The sequence below is a fragment of the Temnothorax longispinosus genome, chromosome 3 (genome assembly GCF_030848805.1).
Source record: "Temnothorax longispinosus isolate EJ_2023e chromosome 3, Tlon_JGU_v1, whole genome shotgun sequence".
Classification (NCBI taxonomy): domain Eukaryota; kingdom Metazoa; phylum Arthropoda; class Insecta; order Hymenoptera; family Formicidae; genus Temnothorax; species Temnothorax longispinosus.
This window is the reverse complement of record NC_092360.1, coordinates 13,196,887-13,217,022: the sequence shown is the minus strand read 5'-3', so window position 1 is coordinate 13,217,022 and position 20,136 is coordinate 13,196,887. Positions and strand designations below refer to the sequence as shown.

Below are 20,136 nucleotides of genomic sequence, written 5' to 3'. Positions count from 1 at the left end.
ATAACAAAAAAGTTTTGCTGAACCTCTTACTACTGAAGTAATAATTGCAAAAATATTTTGCTACTATTGCTAAATTATAGCTCTTGCAGGAAAAAATGTTAGTTATCTATAGTAGCAAATCCTTTTTTTCTACGTGAATACTTTATGAGATATTAATATAAAATATTTCTCACACACACACATATTTTATATTAAAAATATTTTGACAAAATTTAAAATATTTCAAGAAATTCTTAACAAGAGAGCTTTATTACAGTGTTATGAAAACGACTTGACGAGATCTACAACTTTCATCTCAAGGAAAAAATCAAGTTCTATCTAAGAAATTATAGTCGCCTTTAAAATTTCTTGAAAACGACATTTACGATATGGCGCACATCGGAATTATATGTCCCTTTTCAAGCCAAATAATTTTTGTCTGAAGCATTTTTTCTCAAATCAAAAATAAAAAAGTTTTTGAGGAGAGGTAAATTAAAATAGGACACCCGGTATATATACTACTCTATAGCATTAAACACAAATTAATTTTTTAAAAGAATTCAGGTTGGAAAGAAAAGTTTTTACTTGCCAAAAAAACACTTTTGATAGTAATAATCATGTATTTATTTATTTTTATCAAATATTTTGGAAGTCAAACGATACACATATTTTTAATATTTAATTATCAAGTCTCTTTCGGCGGTTATTAAAGTTTTGATTCGTCTTAGCATACTATTAATGCATATAATTATACTGTCTCTTGCATCTATGGGTGATGATTCCAGACATAAATAATTTTATCAATCAGCTGAGTTATTGTGGTAATCACTTCTTTTGCCACTTTTTTCTTTATCCGTTCTCACATTTTCAAATAAAACACGTCATAAACAACATAATTTGATTGAATTATAACAATGATAGATGAACGGTATCGTAAAGCTGCGATGCTGGGAAGTCAATAAATTGTAAAAAATTAAGGCGCGTTTAATAATATGACCAGGGACTATTATATCTAAATTATCTAGTATACAATAAACATTATGTGTTATTTTAATACGCATAATAACCAAAGAATTAAATATCATGATAAACACAATTTTTCTTATTTAATAACAAGTTCTTTTGGCATTAAATATTTTATTATTCTATTAAATATTATAGAAGAATTAAATTTTGTGTAATAAAAGAATTAAATTTTACAATGTGCGTAAACTCATGTTCAGTTTGCGCGACATCTGATATCGCTATACTTTTATAGCAAAAATTAGATTAAAATATAACAATGTTTCACGCAATACTTATTTCGACGGGCGCGAACACTTTGGCGCTCATTTTTTACCTTTCTTTAAAAGATGTTTTTATGGTATAAAAATAAATGTTCGAGTTTTTGACAATTCCACGTTTGCGATTTAGGAACTATAAGGATAACCTGGAATTCAAAGACAGATTGTTTTACGAGTTATTTCTTACACGATATTACTCAACATAGAAATTACATGCTGATGTTACAGATAATAATCAGATGTCAGTCCCAATTAAAATATAATTACGAGTAGTAGCCTAGCCTTAGCCGAAAAAATGCTAAGAATCGTAAGAGAGCTACAGAGAATGACGACATTGACGACGATTCGCCGCGATTTGATCGACGCGTCGCACGCTGGCTTCCGCGAAGAACGATGAGATTCGCTCGTAAGCGAATCGAGAGAAGCATCACGGATACGCGATTGACATTTTTTGTGGTTTGTACGGATGACTAGAACGAAGCTCGAGAAAAAGTGATCGGTCGTCGTGTCCGCAACGCAATTTGGAAATTTCTTTCCGCGGAACGCCAGGACAAACAACGCGACGAGATGCGATTTATATCTCCCCATGACGCGCGCTCGCTCGCTCACTCACACCTGCGCTGCGGCGAAAACGGAGTTATTGTCCACGCACATGCGGTTACTTTAAATATAAGATATGCGCGCTTAGGCCAAGAGCTCAAAATAAACTCATCGCTACAATTTGACACGTTCGATCGCGACGACCGACATCGTTGTCATTTAGGTTGATTTAAATTATTTCCATCGGCACGGTTTGCTTGGTCGGCGAGCGAACTCGGCTTCTTCAAGCAAGTCACGTTCCACGTTCGGATCTCTTCGCCTTGGACGTGACGACTCCAATCAGACTCGCAAAATTGCCTTTTAGGTTTCCGTATCGAGATTCGATTATCCCCTCGAAATGGTCGTTACCACGATAAATTATTCCAGTTAATCGAACTAGATTCATTTTGGCATTAAAAATTCAAATACAAATTATCGAAGGTGTATACGTAATAATTTTTCTGCTACTTAATTTGTTTTCGTAGTATCTAAAGTCGTTTTTTTTTATCATACCGGTCAAATCTTCTACAAGACGTCACGAGTTCAGAACTTTCAACAGAGCGTCGCTCGCAAGGAAAAGGCAGAAATATCTGATGCAAGTACCATAGTATACTATACAGTATAGTATACTATACTGACAAACCCCGAATGTTGACATTCACAGAAAAAAAGATAAGATAACAGCTGTTAGTACCCGTCATTGTTTCTGCGCGTTGCCATCTACGTCATATTGTTACTAACTGTGGCGTGTGTGTACACGTGTATTGTGTACTGTAACGAATTGATATTATTCTTTTCTCAATAGTATTTTTTTCGCAAAATATCTTTCACGCGCAAAAATCAATGCCATCGCGAACCATCGTCGACATCGCTCGACTCGCCGTTCGCCGCGAATCTGTCTCAGCTGTCATCAAAGTATTTCCGCGAAATACTTAGCGCGAAAGATAACAACGGAAGGAGAGAAAGAGGCACGAACGTCGAAAAATTTATACGGAGATAATGAATCGCAGAGGTACAAATGAGAGCGCGAGCGAAATTAATCAGCGAAGATGGGAGAGATTATCCCGCCTTTTTCAACAGGTTTCCAAGTCAAACCTATATATTTAAGACCGTTTTAAGCACAATCTTAAAATGTTATAAATCAATCACACACAGAGCATCTTAAGACTTAAGACGGTCTTGAAATAAGAACGGACTACAAATAGGCTCAGAAGATTGATTTTCGTATTAATGGCATATTATAGGCGTTCAGCGTCTCGATATAATCGATCGATATTTCCGCCACTTTCATCAGTGCAATCGTCATTTTTTTTTATTACCCCGAGATTCCACAAGCCCGACGATAATCGACAAGAAAGGCAGGACTGATCTCCATTCCTTTTAATCGCGAGGCAAATGCAATCGCGTTGATGCGACGACTACGCGAAGCTATCGTGCCGAGGAGACTACTTTCTTTGAAACGTGACGCTTCTCATTATTTACCCGTGCTGTTTTATGAGCACGTACATACAATCGCGACGTATGCGTCTCGCCGCAGAGCACTGCGGCCGAAGATGACAATTTGCATAAACTTTATTTAGTCGTTCTTTAGTCGGCCCGATTCTGTGTTTAACGCTACATTACTCGTCCGCGAGGAATGTGCGAGTGTGCGTTGAAGATGCTAAACAAAAAAATAAATTTTAAATGTTTGCTCGTAAAGGTGAGATGTAATTTCCCTAATTATAAATAATAAAATTATTCAACGGTCTAATCGTTCCAGTTTGATATCGAATCGTTTCCCAAATCGCTTCTAATTTCGGCGAACAGACACGTGGCACGTACGTGTAATATTGACAACCTTCTTCTACACGTAACGACGTCATGTCATATTAAAGCCGTGCTCGCGATCGTCAATCGCTCTTACGGTACGTGCCGGGAAGCAAAGTGTCTCGCGGTACTGAGCAAATAGCGTTTAGGCTGCTTAACTTCTACACTTCTACTCGTAAATAAGATTACATTCAACTGACTACGGATCGTATTGTCGGGAGACACTACTTAATTCCAAAGAGCACCGATCGACAGTGTGGCGATCGTGGCGCAGAGAGATGTGCGCTGGTCTAGTGAGACGGAGAACCGAGTTCAAATCCGGTTAGGACCAAGACGGTTTTTGGTCAGATTTCGATCGCCACCTCTCGGAATTGTAGATGGGGATGGCAACCCACCGAGAGTATTGCTGCTGCTTGCCCAGCTCTCTATATATTTAGAGAGGGTCCCTAAGTTGGGGCAATGCAATGGTTGGTTGGTTGGTTACAAAGAAGATTGATTTGTTCAAATGGTGTCTCGCTGGGACCCGGACACCCTTTTTTTATTTTTGATTTGAAAAAAATGCCTCAGAATAATATAATAATAATAATAATAATTCTTACATTTGTATTTTTGCAAAATTGAATACGACTACAAAATGCAATCAAATTTTTAAAATATTTTTTTATTTTTTTTACAATCTAAATTCTATTCATTATTTTACATATAAAAGTATCAAGGTATAGTCATCGAAAAATGCGGAAAAAAAGGATTTTGCTATTTATGCTATAATTGCTAATCTATTCGTTAAATATGAGAGCTAACATTCTTTGCAGCAAGAGCTATTAATTTTGCAATAGCAAAACTTTTTGTTGCAATCTTTATTATGCCTGAGTCTTACAACGACTATCTGTTACGTGATGTTACGTCATTGAACACAAATAAATATTTTAATAGAATTCAGGTTGAAAGGAGAAACAAGTTACTAATTTTATATTTACATGCCTAGAAAAACACTTTTGATAGTACAATAATGTATTTATTTATTTTTGTCAAATATTGAAGCAGTTAAACAATACATATATTTTTAATATTTAGTCAAATCTCTTTCGGCGGTTAAATAAATAAATATTACGTAATTAGATGTTACTTATCAATATTACTATACACTGTTGAGTTATAGGTACTGCTATAAAATACGGACGATGTGTTAGCGTCACCCTCATCTGACTGATTTAAGATACAGAGGGCTGCGTTCGGAAACGTCACCCGAGTGCACACAAGTATACTCCCTTCTCTTTCTATCTGTCTTTCTCAGCGAGTTAGAAGGAGAAGAGAGTATACCCGTCCCGTATGTACTACCCGGGTGACGTTACCGAACGCAGCCCAGATGGCACTATTCGTATGTTGGAAAAAAAAAATGATGTGCTCTCTGCGTGATAATTAACAAATCTCAAATAATTACGTTTACATAATAAATCGGTTCATTATTTCGTACCTTTCAAAACTTCACATTAAAACATGAGTGTTAATAATATATATAGTTTATTTTCTTGTCCCTTATTTATAACAATAAATAATAAATATATCAGTTCTTTTATCATCAATAATAGTATTTTTTAAAATGATTTATATTAAATGCACATAATTCTTATCTCTTAAGTACTTGCACGATAAGAAATTTATATAAAGATATGTTTTGTGCGATAGATTATTTCTCTAAATCTCTAACACATATACACAATAGATTTAATATTGTTTTCAGAATATAGATATAGGCATTTAATGATGGAACCCAATAAAAAGCTAGTCTATTCTTAAAAAAAATAAAAAAGAAAACAATTTATATAAATTGACTCGATGCAAATACTTATGAATTAATTTCACGTTAATAACATCGAAATAAGCATTATAAGCTCATTTAAACATTTTTGATAATTTCTCTTTTTGTACACTGTCCTTCTCTTTGATGGCTGCTGCAAATGCCTGCAATTCCTTTTCGACAGTATTCTGTAGAGAGGGATCAATTTCAGCAGCCTTCCTTAAATCTCCGGTGGCATTTTTTTCGTCCCACGCACCAATGTAAGCCTTACCCCTTCGATAAAGTGCCTTCACGTTATCTGTAAGTAAAAAAAGAAAACTCTATGGTATTCTGATATTGCTTTCTTGCAACCTGATGTTGATCTTGTAATAAATTTCTACATACCTGGCTCTGTTTTTAGAACTGTTGTACAATGTTCAATAACTGAATAATATTCTTTATTCAACAGTTTACATTGCGCATAGTTCAAAAGCAACGGTATCTTCATTCGATTCAAGGATAACCATTCGTCATCGTTCGGTTTTTCGCTAAAAATCAAATATCGATTTATTACAATTTATAATGCGGTCGTGTTCTTACGTCTTAATCGCACAATCGAGTTTCAAAGACTTACGCTAGCATGAGTTGTTCTAATATTCCTATCGCCTTTGCATATATTTCAGATGCGCTGTCATGTTTTTTTTCTCTGAATAAAGCATTTCCCTTTTCCTTCAGATGCGGAATACTCTCAAGCTTCTCATTCTCCGTCATCTGCCACGACTCTTTCTCATACTCATTTGGCAATACCACTTTGACAAGCTCTGTAAGATACAAGAGTTTTTTTTGTTAATCCTGCTGTTTTCTAGGTTTATTTAAAAACTATCTTTGCACTTTTACGCTGTGAAAAAGAAAGATAAATGTAGAAAATCATTAAAAGTATATTGGAAATTCTTATAATTTAGTTCTGACGAAGTATATGGTGTTTTATTTATTATATACTTGTACCTATTGTAAATTCCAAATCTTGAGGATATTTTATAAGTTCGTCCAGATCGGCATACCCAATGCCTTCATTCTGGAGAGTAACGCCGCAGCAGTGATGACTACGCTTTTGTGATTGCGGCTTGCCAGCCTCTCTTAGTGTCTTGGAGACGAAAGGATATGTAGTCACTAGCTAAAACAGGATTCATCATAAAAGTATACACCGCGTTGAGCGCACAGTTGTAGCAAAGTAAGTATCACAAACATACACTTTTATGCACTTTGAAACAGGCGACTTCGTTCAATGCCATTTTTTGTACAATTGCTTCCCATACTTCCAACTTGAATTTCTTCCCTAATATGAGTTCCATTGGATTTCCCATCGTCCTACTGTCATCTATCACTGTTTTGTCGGAATCGCATTTTGTGGTTCTAAAGTGAAATATAACCTAGAAAAGAGCTAATTAAAAGTAACCGTTCATAACAAAAGTTTACAAGTAGAAATCTTGTATGGTTAGAAAAAACAGGATATACACGTACCTTTGTTCCTGGTACAAAATTAATCACTTCTGACCCAGCATGAAGAACGGTTTTGACTATGTACTCGTTATCCATTATGATAGGTTATGTGCGGGTATCTAGATATGTAATAGATAAGAACGAATATTGAACTTTTGATAGAAACTTTGGTCTGATCTGATTATTAAGGCAAAATGTTTACGACTATGTTCGCCACGTATATGTTATCACAGCAATTTAAAGTACAGAAGCAATACGATCTTTGAAAGGTTAATTTGAAAGCAGCTTCATAACCTCAACAATTTATTTGAAGAACAATATGGCAAAACTTTAATCCTTATACGTAAATATATAAATAATAGAGTATATTTTTCTAAACAAATAACTTGCAATCATTATTATTGCATTATAAATGATTTATCACCAAATAATGATTATGCAAAACTCACATATTTACACTACTGCTCGGTATTTCGAGTTATCAGATTTTACTTGCACAGCCAGGGACTAGGGAGATATTAATAGTGATATATCACCCTTACGTATTGAACAAATATCGAAAACGAATAATCAATAAAATCGGAGTTTATTCCTTTCCATTGCACCTGTTGCATTTTTCACATTTTTAGCGAAGTATCATATCGATCTAAGGTTCCGCAATTTTTCTGAGAAAGAATGATGGTTATATACTGTGTATATGTAATAGTGCATTCTATATTATATAATATATGCTCTTTAAAATTGCGCTTTCTTGTTTTTTGTTAAAAGATATTTTATTAAATACAGAATGCCGTTTTATAGAAATGATCCCCTTCCAAACTTCTTTTCTTTTCGATTTTAGAAAAAATGGGTCAAACAAAAGGATTTTAACAAGACTATATTGTTATGTAATTTCTCGAGCGGAACTTTTTGGCTTTCACTTTCCATTCGTTCGATCTAAATTACATGATCGCGCAAAACGTCACGTGATATAATAAGGTTCATGTGAAAATTTTCACTTTTCACACTTCCGCAAGGGAAAGTTATAATAACTTGATCGCTGCACAAATCGCAATGTATCTTACTGCAGGTAAATATATAAATATATTTATTTATCAGAAATATATATATAGATATTATGTTTAAATTAAACTACATGAGGGGTTATACAACCTACGGCCCGCAAAACTAGATCCGCCAAGAAATTTCGCCATTATAATATAAAAGAGTTTTAAAATAAAGATATTTTATATTAAAGTGAGTCATGATGACAGTGAAGTAAAATAGAAAATGTACCAATATTTAGTCGGGCCGGATCTTTTATTGTCTAATAATATTATTCGTTAAGATATTTCTCTCGATAAAAAAGATTGGCAACTCCTATAAACTATATTATAATTATATTAAATATATTACACACATACTTAAATTACATATATAATATATATAGCTGCATGATGGGAATAACATGATATATATATATATAGAAGTATTTATTCAAATATAAAGTGAACTCGCATTGGACAGGTACATGTAAAAAAAAAAACAGGCTTTTAAGAAATTGATATTTAAACAAATAATTCTTAGAACGGAACACGAACTCTCTTGTCTTATGTTAAATGACTATATACACGAGTTTCATCCATGACATCACGCTACGCGCCTTTGAAAATATTTTTTCATATCGCGTAAAAAATTAGTTTCAACAAATAAAGTTTCCAAGAAATCCAAGAGAGGATTCGTCGCCGTAGGTACGGTTCTCAACGTGTTCAGACAATAATGAGATAAATCTTCGAGGTCAGATATTAATTTTGTTGAAATCACGTTAAAATCGTGTTAAAAAATTATGGAGTCCGAAAGCGCGAACGCCAGGACGTCATACGCGACACGTTTATTTACGGACTAATTCATTCAGATTTGAAAAATTAATTACCTGATAGCTGCACGTTGCATATCAGGCGTTCGTAATATCACGAACGGCGAACGTGAAAATATCGGCTGCGCGCGGCGAGGTCACGCTTCTAATTAAACATTACATTTACAAGAATGTTGGACGATTTTACGAACTAGTTTTACACTTGTCCTTGTCGCGCGAAGTCATATCGCTCGAGCATATGCAAAAATAAGCTCAAATTTTATGCGCGAACATTACGTGCCGCAAAATTGCTGTCGCGATAAAGTTTCAAGTTTACTAATATTCTCGAATTTTCTCCGAGACGATTCTTTAACAAACAATGCCTAATATCATATCTTTAGTGTAAAAATTAGATCTTTTATCGCGCTACCCGTGTAGCAACAATAAAAAGTAATTTTTTTTATTTATTAGCTTCTCCACGAAATTATAATTATGCTTAAATTTAATTTAGTCCTACCTAACGAATTCCGTCTTTCTCAACCAACCGACCCCCGTCTCGCTCAATTGTTATTCCCTTCTCTATACGAAATTCTAGATTTTTTCCTCAAAATCGAATCAATTATTATTTCTGACACTATATAGCTAAACTACCCGGCGTTGCCCAACTGCATATATATATTATCAATGTTGAAGGGATGAAATCAGGGAGAGAGGGTGGGATGTCCAGGGGGATTTCATGGTAGCTTGATTATATTTTCCACAAGGATCTAGAGAGTACCATATAAACTGTGCAAAATTTGATCCAGATCGGTCAAAGGGCTTAGGAATTAACAATTAAAGGGAACATATACAGACATTCTAATTTTTATATATGTATATACAGATTAGGACGCGTTGCATTAATTGCGATTATTTCAACGAAGAGAACCGGCCTACTTATTAAACAAAGATCTACATTGTGCTGCGCTCAGTTCTCATCAATAATTCATAGTGAACGCAACTTCGGCATTGTTGCACTGTATTATAATCTCCTTTCTTTGCATCGTCGCCTGAAAGCTTGGTCACTCATACTACGTTTACGCGAGCGTTACTTCTGTAGTAACTTACGATAATTCCTTCGCGTAAACGGGATTTTCCTTCGCATAAACGGGATTTTGTAGTAACTTACGATAATTTACTCCGCGTAAATGAGTGATATATCGTAAGTTACTACCAGAAGTAACGTTCGCGTAAACGTAGTATTCTACTCGTAAATAAGATTACATTCAACTGACTACGGATCGTATATTGTCGGGAGACAACTACTTATTCTGAAGAGCACCGATCAAGAGTGTGGCGATCGTGGCGCAGAGAGATGTGCGCTGGTCTAGTGAGCCGGAGAACCGAGTTCAAATCCAGTTAGAACCAAGACGGTTTTTGGTCAGATTTCGATCGCCACCTCTCGGAATTGTAGATGGGGATGGCAACCCACCGAGAGTATTGCTGCTTGCTTGCCCAGCCTCTATATATTTAGAGAGGGTCCCTAAGTTGGGGCAATGCAATGGTTGGTTGGTTGGTTCGTCAAGAAAACCTTATCATAAGGTGTCTCGCTGGGACCCGGACACCCTTTTTTTATTTTTGATTTGAAAAAAATGCCTCAGAATAATATAATAATAATAATAATAATTCTTACATTTGTATTTTTGCAAAATTGAATACGACTACAAAATGCAATCAAGTTTTTAAAATATTTTTTTATTTTTGTTACAATATCTAAATTCTATTTTAAAAGTATCAAGGTATAGTCATCGAAAAATGCGGGAAAAAAGGATTTGCTATTATGCTATTTGCTAATCTATTCGTGACCTATGACGTCAAAAATGACGACTAAAATGTCGTCATTTGATGTCAAGATGACGACAGCTCGCTACTTGGCAAAACGCTAGGTTTCACCTTTCAGTTTTACCTCAATATGATTCGTGTCTCGCGTGTATCTCACGCGTAACATACTACGCTTCCGCGAGCGTTACTTCCGTAGTAACTTACGATAATTCAATGATTGTTTACGCGGAGTAAATTATTGTAAGTTACTACAAAATCCCGTTTACGCGAAGGAATTATCGTAAAAGTTACTACAGAAGTAACACGCGATCGCGTAAACGTATAGTAACAGTCGCAGGATACACCGGTTATGGTTCGTGCGATAAAAAAAACATGACGCAATATAAGATAATATTGTCATTAATAATCATTAATATTAATGGAAAATGGTTGGTGCGTGCGCCAGAGAAATATATCGGCAGTATAATATCTGGCGGCGAGAGGTCTGCGATTCGCGCGTGCGAATCTATCGGGGCCGGCCGAGATTTCCTTCCTCCACAGTGTCGCGAAAGTTCAGGCGAGGTAATTGACATCTGACACCTGCGTTAGGAAAGAAAGGAGCAGAGCAGGAGGCATATGTAGGCGGAAGTGCCGTGACTAAGCGAATAGACGATTGCGAGATACATTAATACATATATATAGAGGTAAAAGTAAATTTGCAGTGGCATATCGCATTGCAATCTCTCTCACACGATCGCTCTTTCTCTCTCCCCCTCTATCTATTCCTTTCCCTTCGCGCGTCTATTACTTTTCTTCTTTTCAACGTGTCTATTATATCTCTCGGAATGCGAAATATAAATCGATTCAAAAGCACCGTCGCTCCGCGATTACGCGTGCGGGAGCCGGGAGCCGACCAATCGCGCGAACTAACGCCAAAGCCGCCAGTGACGTCGCGTCGCGTCGTCCCGTTAGGCCCTGCGCACAATAGAGAGCACACATATTAATACACAGACAAGCATGGCACAAGAATAAATAATAAATATTAGGAATTGGAATTAGAAAATAATAATAATTAAACGTAACGCACAATGGAAAAGAATAAAATACAAGATATAAATATGAGAGATTCACATTTCTATATCCCAATATTTAATATTTATTACAGGAATATTCGCAGGGCCTTTTTGCACGATGCTAGGCAACAGGTAATAGGAGCAGGGAATAGAAATCAGAAATCATGTATAAATACAGAATAAACATAGAGTTTTCGTCACGTTGAAAATTCTGTGCCTATTGCCTGTCGCCAATCAATCGTAGCATATTTATAGCATAGAATTTTATAGATTGTAATTAACGATTTTTTTGTCATTTCCTGTTCCTATTGCCTGTTGCCTGGCATTGTGCAAGGGGCGTTATTGTTATTAGACGCGCGATTCGCTAACGTCTTAAGACTTAAGATGCTAATACGGTTCTGTGATTGGTTAATGACATCTTAAGATCGTACTTAAGACGGTCTTAAATGTAAGATTCGAGATTCGACTATAAATACCGGCCTGTGTCGGTCCGCTGTCCGCAGTGTCCGTAGTGTCGTAGTCAGTGTCAGTATAGTGTCCGCTCACACAGACGCAGTGGAGCACAGTGGAGTCGTTTTCTCCGAACGCGGCCGACGAGCAATTATCGATATCGAATTCCTGAATGAGGAGTCTTCGTAACATATGATGACCTTTGAGAAGCGATGATTACGAGATCGTCGCGCTCGACGAGAAACAGGTGACGAGAACGACGTGTTCTTTTTCACGAACGAATTCAGCCTCTGTGCCTCCGGATACACAACAAATATGTGAGTTTTTTTTTCAAGGTCTCGATGAATGTCCGCGGTTCGCGTATCCGCTGAAAAACGAAATCCTTCTTCCCCAAGGGCCAAGATTCATGCCCGCGTGAGGTTGCTCTTTTGTGCGGCCGATATAGTGATCGACGATTTTTCTATTTGCAGTTTTACTGACAGCACACACGAGAACCACGAGTTCTGTCGAGCAAGCCTGAATTCTGATCGCAAACCGTCACGTCGAGACATGGATATTAAGGAGAAAAAGGTTTCGGCTGAAAGTGCCACGAACGGATACAAGAAAGGAGGTTAGTTCTTCGACCCTGCCATGTGCCATCTCGTCTATTTAACCCTTCGTAGTCACATTTCTCTAGAATCCCATTCTTGTCATACTGGGTCATATTGACCCAGTCGATTTTTAACGGTTGCCTTTTTAACAGTATCGGTCTGATCGGGTTCAAATAATTCTGTAACATACCTTGAATATTGTAGAATATAAAACCACTGCGGTTTTGTGATAAATCAAATGGCAACATGTTGAAAAAAAATCGTGAATGAATACATGATTTTAATGACGGTTTCTATCTTGTAAATGGCGAACTAAGCCCCAGCTAGGTATTTAGCTGATATTTAGAGCCAAATGAGGGTGGGTCAAATTGACCCAGTGTGACTACTAAGGGTTAAAATATTTTAAAAGTATCATCTTTTTGCGATAATTGAATATCCGTTTTTCTACAGATGTCAAGGAAGTAGAGATACCGGTGCCGTGGGGCCACATTAGAGGTCAGTACAAGGTACCAGGTTACGTCTTGCGTATTCTGATCTCCGTCTGATATCGTAAATTTATATCGGCGTTTCGAGATGGAAAGATAATTTTACTCTATATCACATTCGTGCAATAGAATCGTAATATTGTCGCGCCCGTGGAGAATGTCGGACACTTGTCATAAATATGTTTTCGCGAGAGTTAACTCGGGGACACCGTAAATTAAAAAGCGTTATAACGACTCTACAAAAATGTCACATAAAATTCAACGTATTGATAAATTTAGGAAATTGGTGGGGACCGGCAGATAAGCAGCCTATAGTGGCGATACACGGCTGGCAGGACAATTCGGGCACTTTTGACGCCTTGGCACAATTATTGCCGAACGTAGCTATACTGAGTATAGATCTGCCTGGTCACGGCCTTTCCTCTCATCTACCAGTCGGACAGTTCAACTATATATTTTGGGATGGGGTTCTCGCGCTGCGTAGAATTGTTAGATATTACAAGTGGAACAAGGTTAGCCAGCGAGTCAATGTTATACAGCGATATGTAAATCTTTTTTTTTTTTATATAATAAGCATAACGGTGACGTGGGACAAGCAAGAGCATGGGTTTTATATACTTTATTTTGCAGAAGTTAAATGCAATTGCAGCTTAATTTATGGAGTATGTGAAAACTATTTATACTACCAATCACTTAATTTACATTTTTAATTTGGAATATTTACATTTTGCAGTGGTATTTATATGTATGTACGTTCAACATTGAGATATAACACATTATTAAATTTGCTATTTTATATTCACATTGTGCTTAAATACATTGTGATTATTAATAAAATGTTTAAAAAGGCTGACTGTTATATGTATGCGTAATATATTCGATACAAATATTACAACTCTTAAATACTAGCACATTGATTGTTTAAAGGGTTACTTCGACCAAGCTCCGATTAACTTAATCGGAGCTTGGTCGAAGTGTGGTCCTAAAGATATTAGATTATGCAAAGTATCGTTGTATAACTGTGTATTATGTGTTACATCAAATCCTCAAATAATGGACAAGAAAGGCTTTTTAACTCAGCTGTAACTTTGTTGCATTTTTAAGATTATAAAATTCATCTCTTTTCGTTTAACAAATTCAAAATCGCTACAAGTTTATTGGAGCAAGATCCGCGCCTTGATGTCATAAGCTAGAAAAAAAATAAAATAAGATAAAAAAATAATTATGGGACTCTTACCTGCAGGCAAATGGTGGGGCCCTAGTGAGCTCCAACCGATACTGGCATTACACGGGCGCCAAGATAACGCAGGCAGTTTTGACGCGTTAATGCCATTGCTGTCCGATGACGTTTCTGTTCTTTGCTTGGATATGCCGGGGCACGGTTTATCTTCGCACTACCCAAAGAGTCAATTCTATTATGTCTATTGGGACGGTGTCATATTCCTTCGTAGAATTATTAAACATTTCAAATGGAATAAGGTTAGCGAGTGGATAAGTTTACCCGCTCACTGCTTAATTGAGATCAATATTACAATCTTTTGCAACAATATATGATACTTATGTGTTCTCACAGTCTCATACATATCTAACAGTCATCCTTGTTTGCACTTGAATTGCAATTATATTTATGTTTCCTTCAAGCGTACTGCATGACATTTTTTTTTTATAAATATGGGAATTATGTTAATGTGAATGTTTTAACATACATATGTTATTGTGCGTGAATTTTAGAATTTTATGTATATAGAAATAACAAAACAAAAAATAATATTGCACTATCTAATGTACTGTTATACGTTGCATATGTATTAAGTTAAGCTTATTGTAACTCGATTGTATTGTGAAAATAGGTCAGACTTCTTGGACACTCATTGGGTGGTGCTATATCATTTCTGTATGCAGCATCATACCCAAATGAAGTCGATGCTCTTATAAGTTTGGATATCGTCAGTCCGAGCACAATGGATATCAAGAAAACGGCTCCGCTCACCGGAGATTACATTGACAGATTTTTGAAGTACGAATTGTTAACATTGGACAGTGTACCATGCTACGATTACGATGAAATGCTTGAGATAGTAGAACAAGCATATGGTGGTTCTATAACGAAGAAAGGAGCAGAAATATTAATGAAACGTGGTATGCAACAAGCATATAAAAAGGACAAATATTATTTTTCTCGTGATCCAAGACTAAAGGTAAAAAGACTTAATTAACTGTACAGTATATTATCTAGCGAAAAGTGAAACGTAGATTTTATTCTAAGAATAACGTATTTTAATGTTGTTTAAAATTATTTTATTTCCTTTTTAGGTTTCCCTTTTAGGCATGTTGTCTTTAGATTTAGTACTTGAATACGCATCTCAGATAAAATGTGCTTATCTCAACATTCGTGCTGTTCCTGGAATGAAATTCGAACAACCTGAAAATTATCAAAAAGTATTAGACGTCATAAAACTAGGAGCTAGGAAATTCGAATATCATGAGGTGAAAGGGACGCATCACGTACATTTGAATGAGCCTGAAATAATTGCGCCTATAATTACGAATTTTTTACAGAATTTATAGTAATATCGTTTAGTTATTAACGAATGCAGTTACTTAAGATAAGGTTTTGTGATTAGGATGTGTAGATTAACGGGAGATTGTATTTATGTTTGACACGTATACGCTTGCTCTTGAATATGTTTAGTTTCATTAAATTTTGAACAAATAGTTTTATAATGCAAAAACAACTTTATTAAAAATGCATTATGAAATAATGTTAAATAAGTAGCAAATTTAAAAGAATCAATGCACTTATTATAATTTACTGTCATATGTGAAAATAAGGTGCTTTAGTATAACATTCAGTGCTGTGATGAGCAAAAATTAAGAGATACATATAAAATATAAGATATGTAATTATTGTATGTCTTAAATTACAAATTTTGTCAAACATTGTTTAGTGTCGCTTCTACGTGGTAGTTAATAAATTATTTAATGTTGATATCTTTTTATGTGATTTATATCATACAGTCTCACAATTATCCTTACATCCTTATATATTAATTATTCAAAGAATAAATTAACACCCATAACTTTTAATATTCAAAAAGATCAATGTTACAGAAAAATTGTTTAATAACTTTTGTTAAATTATTAAGAAATTTTAAATGTACAAAAGAAAAACATACGATTTTTTACATAATGAGATATGCGATATATAAGTCATAATCAAAGACACATAAGCGTTACTTTTTGAGATTTTTGTTTCACTTGTAACATGTAAACACAAGAGCTTGTGTTTTTTATTCATATAAGTTTGCTATGAAAAAAAAATGAAATAAAAAACCTAATATAATCGTCTTGGTCTACTTTGGTCACCAAGGTCAGCAAACATTACGCATCGTCCAATGAACACTAGCGGCGGCAATAATGTATTAATACCTGACAGTTAAGTAATCATCAAATACAACGAACCGGTTCGAACTACAGTCGGACAAACAATAAACATGAGGAAACGCGATATTCTATATCAATCCCATAAAATGTCTTTTAATGGCTTAAAAGCATGATCCACAACACGCGCTCTAGATAGATAAATTCATAAAACGAGATTATATATTTTTGTGGCATTGCGCGAAGTCGTATAGAAATAATGTAAAATGATTTCGAAAAGTCCATGTAAGAATAATGTATAATATAACGCGAATCGACAAGTGCAGATGTTCGTGTGATATAATATTTCAAGTGTAATACAAGTGTGTACTCGTTATATTCACAATCAAGAAGCGGGTGGTAAATTTCAATCTATATTCAAGTCCTTTTCAATCGAATATTGTATACATATTTAGGTTTAGATTTTTCGATTTATTTAGATTATTTAGATCTTTTTATCTAAAAATTTTTCATTTTGATTTATATGTATAATATTCCTAAGAACGAGTTAATCTTTATTTTATCTTGATTTCGAGAAAAAAATTAATTAATTTAAATTAATTAAAACGTTAATTTATGAATACATTCCTGAGAGGTGTAGCGCGGGATCTCTGACCAAATTGCGAAAGGAATGGTATATCCTCGAGATAATGAGGCTGTTGATACAGATGTTTGCGGGCATCACAATGGTCAAAGTAAGAAGTCACAGCATTATTCCGTTTACTCAGCTGCTACGGTTGTACGCCACGTATAAATATACAAAATTATACTCCCGAAAACGCATTCGTCACGTTTAATTTCGTGGTGCCTTCCAGTCCTTCTAGATTTTCTTGCGACCGACGTGTACAGAACGTTTGCGCGTCGCTCACAATTAACAATATTATAGTATCTTTCAAGTATTTTTCCGAAGGCGCGAAAGGTAAGTGAAGTTACGGGCAAGGACGCGCGACTTCTACGATAATTTGCATAAATTGCGCATTTTGCGAAGTACGAAGAACCATTTCGTGTGACGAGGTCGACGATAAAATTGTAAATCTAATCTCTGCCGGCGAATTCAACGTCGAAAAGTCACGCCTGCGAAATAAAAAATCTTCCGCGAAACGTCAGGATTCGCGTTTGCGAGTCGTATGTAAAAAAAAAAGGCAGCTTGAAATAAACGCGAGTTCTCCCCAGCGAATTATTATGGCCCCGAAGCCTTCTTATCGGGCAATTTCTGATGGATACGTGGCCGTCCTATCGTGCACGTTGTGCACGCCGGTAATTATCGGCGATGATAATGCCGTAGCACATAGAAAATAAATATGAATATGGCACGCGTGAGCGCGCAGGTGAACACCGTTCGCCACTTGTCCACGCACCCTCCATACGCATCCTTCCGCGCACAATTCCTCGAGCAAGCTCCTGGACCCTGGACGGCGCCGAATAAAAAGAGCCATCGGTCTATCGCATGGTAAGTTCCAACAATCGCTATACGCGCGATTGTCCTCAAAACGCAACGTCTTTGCCTTTGTAATTAAGCCTCTTGAGACCTTTGAACGGATAGATTAGAATGGAAATTAGCTTTGTTAGGATTTCAGTCTACGGCTCGTATTTCGCTGGAAAGTAAGAAGTCAACCACGAGCATATCCGTATTGCAATATATTATACGTTGACGCTGTTGAGTTACAATGTAATATAATATATATGTTACCGTGTGTGGTGATAATTATTTTATGAGCGACGATAATATAGATTTGTGTAAGATATAACAGTCTGTTTTCTCGACAATTTTCTTTATTTTATACTTAACAAAAATGATAGCCGTTGTTTGCAATAACTCGAATCCGATTGTGGCAAAACCGTACGCGGCAGGGAAGCGCGCAAAAATATTGTGCTCATGTTTCGCACATTTTACGGATCGGTTCTCACGTCGTTCGACACGCGAAGAAGCAGCCACGTCATAAAATATAGATCACGCGCCAATCAACCCGATCCATCGATCCCAACGATCAACAAACTTTTCATTTGTAAGTTTGTTCGTTCGGCTCGAGTTATTAGGTTGAAAAGATCACACGACGAGTAACCGATTACGCGGAAATAAGCTTGTCATGATTCCGCGTCTTGCATATTTCTGGAAAGACGACTTCGATAGGCCGACGAAATCTGCTGCAATTCCGCATCGGTAGGCGTGTAAGAAGCGTAAGTTCTCAGACGTGCTCTAGACATCTCCAAATCCTGCCGTAAAAATAATATGTAAGTTCCCAATTTTATACAAGTTCTATTATTCGATATATAATACCTCATATATAAGAATGTATGGATACGCACACACATATTGCGCAGTACATACGTAATATAGTTTTACAAACATTTCATCATACCTTGTAAAAAAATATTGCTTCTTTAAATTTAAAAATTTTAATAGTTTATAGTTAAAAATATTAAATTAAACCCATTTTAGATAATATCCATAATTAATGTCTGATTTCAAAAAATAGAACGTATATTTATAATTTTATATACACTATGTATTTTAATGTGTGTATTTTAATAATGTGTGTATTCTGATTTCTCTCTACATTTTTTGTATTAGTCTCTATGTTTTTTTACAGTATTACAGTATCACAATAATACATAAAATTAGAATAGAATTCTATAGTTACGTAAAATTGTAACTAAAATTCTATTCTAAATAGAGCCATCTATAAGCCATTCAAAGTGCCTTTATCATAAATTTCCAATTGCGAAAAATATAACAAAACGATACATATCTAATATAAATAACACTGTGGACTTATCAGTAAAATTACTTCAAAATAAAATATGTTCAACATAGTTTGCATATATCTTCCACCTACATTCTACAAACACTGAATTTTGCTTTCAATAACATTTTTCATATTTTTTTTTGTGTAAAAAGTATGTTGTAGCAAACCTTCAGAAGAGCCTGATTACGAATACGAGATTTTTCTAAATTTAAAGGCAAATTCGTTGGCGACGAGTCAGAAACTTTGGAAATATTCCTATTGCGAATCTCGCGACGTAATTTGTTGCTGCAAAATAAGATAGAGATAACGTGATTTTCGTTGATCAGGAAAAGTTATATGTACATGCACGCGAATACTTATAACAATATTAGCAGATATTCAATTTCAGCGTAAATACCGTTCTTCTATTTCTTGTTCGAATTGCTGTTCTTTTTGCAGATATTCGTCAAAAACACTTCCAATATCAATACCGCTGCTCCTCGCCATTTCGTGGAACCGGTTGTGGTCTACTATACGCGAGTATAATTATCAATATTCATTCACAATTAATGTTTTTACAATTATTGACCCTGATTATTCTATAATAAGGAAGCAGAAAAGGAAAACTATCGTACGTTCACTAGTGTACTGTAGATTGCATGGTTTCCATGGTAACTTTCTTTCCTCGTACTCTTAAAAACAATCGATATTTATGTATGAACTATGGCAATATAGCAGTGTGATATTCATTTAACATTTAACGAGTAGGTATGTTAAAAATTTACAATATTGTAATCTTATAATATATATTTAATTAAAACTACAATAATAAAA

The 20,136-nt window shown here is 35.4% G+C and overlaps 3 protein-coding genes across 6 annotated transcripts; 1 reads left to right on the top strand and 2 right to left on the bottom strand.

Annotated features, from left to right (window-relative positions):
• Positions 1-4,962: 4,962 nt before the first annotated feature.
• Positions 4,963-7,523, bottom strand: LOC139809984 (AH receptor-interacting protein-like). Of its 3 annotated transcripts, none has more exons than XM_071773313.1 (7): positions 7,374-7,523; positions 6,946-7,043; positions 6,675-6,854; positions 6,430-6,598; positions 6,059-6,245; positions 5,830-5,972; positions 4,963-5,743 (listed from the first exon to the last, which is right to left on the bottom strand). In XM_071773313.1, exons 2-7 carry the CDS (start codon positions 7,018-7,020, stop codon positions 5,541-5,543), a joined length of 957 nt encoding a protein of 318 aa, XP_071629414.1. In that variant the 5' UTR covers positions 7,021-7,043; positions 7,374-7,523; the 3' UTR covers positions 4,963-5,540. The 3 variants fall into 3 exon arrangements, with proteins under 3 accessions (XP_071629414.1, XP_071629416.1, XP_071629415.1); XM_071773315.1 differs by having other exon boundaries at positions 7,467-7,485; XM_071773314.1 differs by lacking the exon at positions 7,374-7,523 and having other exon boundaries at positions 6,946-7,334.
• Positions 7,524-12,013: 4,490 nt separating this feature from the next.
• Positions 12,014-16,145, top strand: LOC139810723 (probable serine hydrolase). Of its 2 annotated transcripts, none has more exons than XM_071774509.1 (6): positions 12,014-12,398; positions 12,552-12,691; positions 13,122-13,166; positions 14,400-14,635; positions 15,007-15,354; positions 15,470-16,145. In XM_071774509.1, exons 2-6 carry the CDS (start codon positions 12,631-12,633, stop codon positions 15,722-15,724), a joined length of 945 nt encoding a protein of 314 aa, XP_071630610.1. In that variant the 5' UTR covers positions 12,014-12,398; positions 12,552-12,630; the 3' UTR covers positions 15,725-16,145. The 2 variants fall into 2 exon arrangements, with proteins under 2 accessions (XP_071630610.1, XP_071630611.1); XM_071774510.1 differs by lacking the exon at positions 14,400-14,635 and adding an exon at positions 13,436-13,668 and having other exon boundaries at positions 12,019-12,398.
• A 2,056-nt stretch (positions 16,146-18,201) lies between these two features.
• LOC139810728 (uncharacterized) lies at positions 18,202-20,010 on the bottom strand. Its single transcript, XM_071774522.1, has 3 exons — positions 19,721-20,010; positions 19,491-19,608; positions 18,202-18,790 (listed from the first exon to the last, which is right to left on the bottom strand). Exons 1-3 carry the CDS (start codon positions 19,807-19,809, stop codon positions 18,662-18,664), a joined length of 336 nt encoding a protein of 111 aa, XP_071630623.1. The 5' UTR covers positions 19,810-20,010; the 3' UTR covers positions 18,202-18,661.
• Between the last annotated feature and the right edge of the window lie 126 nt (positions 20,011-20,136).

Excerpts from the sequence above, each read along its gene's own strand:
- LOC139809984 (XM_071773313.1), bottom strand. The coding sequence starts at position 7,020 with ATGGATAACGAGTACATAGTCAAAACCGTTCTTCATGCTGGGTCAGAA. Across the intron at positions 6,855-6,945 it reads ATTTTGTACCAGGAACAAAG|GTTATATTTCACTTTAGAAC; the intron begins GTACGTGTATAT and ends GCTCTTTTCTAG. Across the intron at positions 5,744-5,829 it reads AGTTCTAAAAACAGAGCCAG|ATAACGTGAAGGCACTTTAT; the intron begins GTATGTAGAAAT and ends TTTTACTTACAG.
- LOC139810723 (XM_071774509.1), top strand. The coding sequence starts at position 12,631 with ATGGATATTAAGGAGAAAAAGGTTTCGGCTGAAAGTGCCACGAACGGA. Across the intron at positions 13,167-14,399 it reads GCCGTGGGGCCACATTAGAG|GCAAATGGTGGGGCCCTAGT; the intron begins GTCAGTACAAGG and ends TCTTACCTGCAG. Across the intron at positions 14,636-15,006 it reads AACATTTCAAATGGAATAAG|GTCAGACTTCTTGGACACTC; the intron begins GTTAGCGAGTGG and ends TTGTGAAAATAG.
- LOC139810728 (XM_071774522.1), bottom strand. The coding sequence starts at position 19,809 with ATGGCGAGGAGCAGCGGTATTGATATTGGAAGTGTTTTTGACGAATAT. Across the intron at positions 19,609-19,720 it reads GAACAAGAAATAGAAGAACG|CAACAAATTACGTCGCGAGA; the intron begins GTATTTACGCTG and ends CTTATTTTGCAG. Across the intron at positions 18,791-19,490 it reads GTAATCAGGCTCTTCTGAAG|GATTTGGAGATGTCTAGAGC; the intron begins GTTTGCTACAAC and ends TTTTTACGGCAG.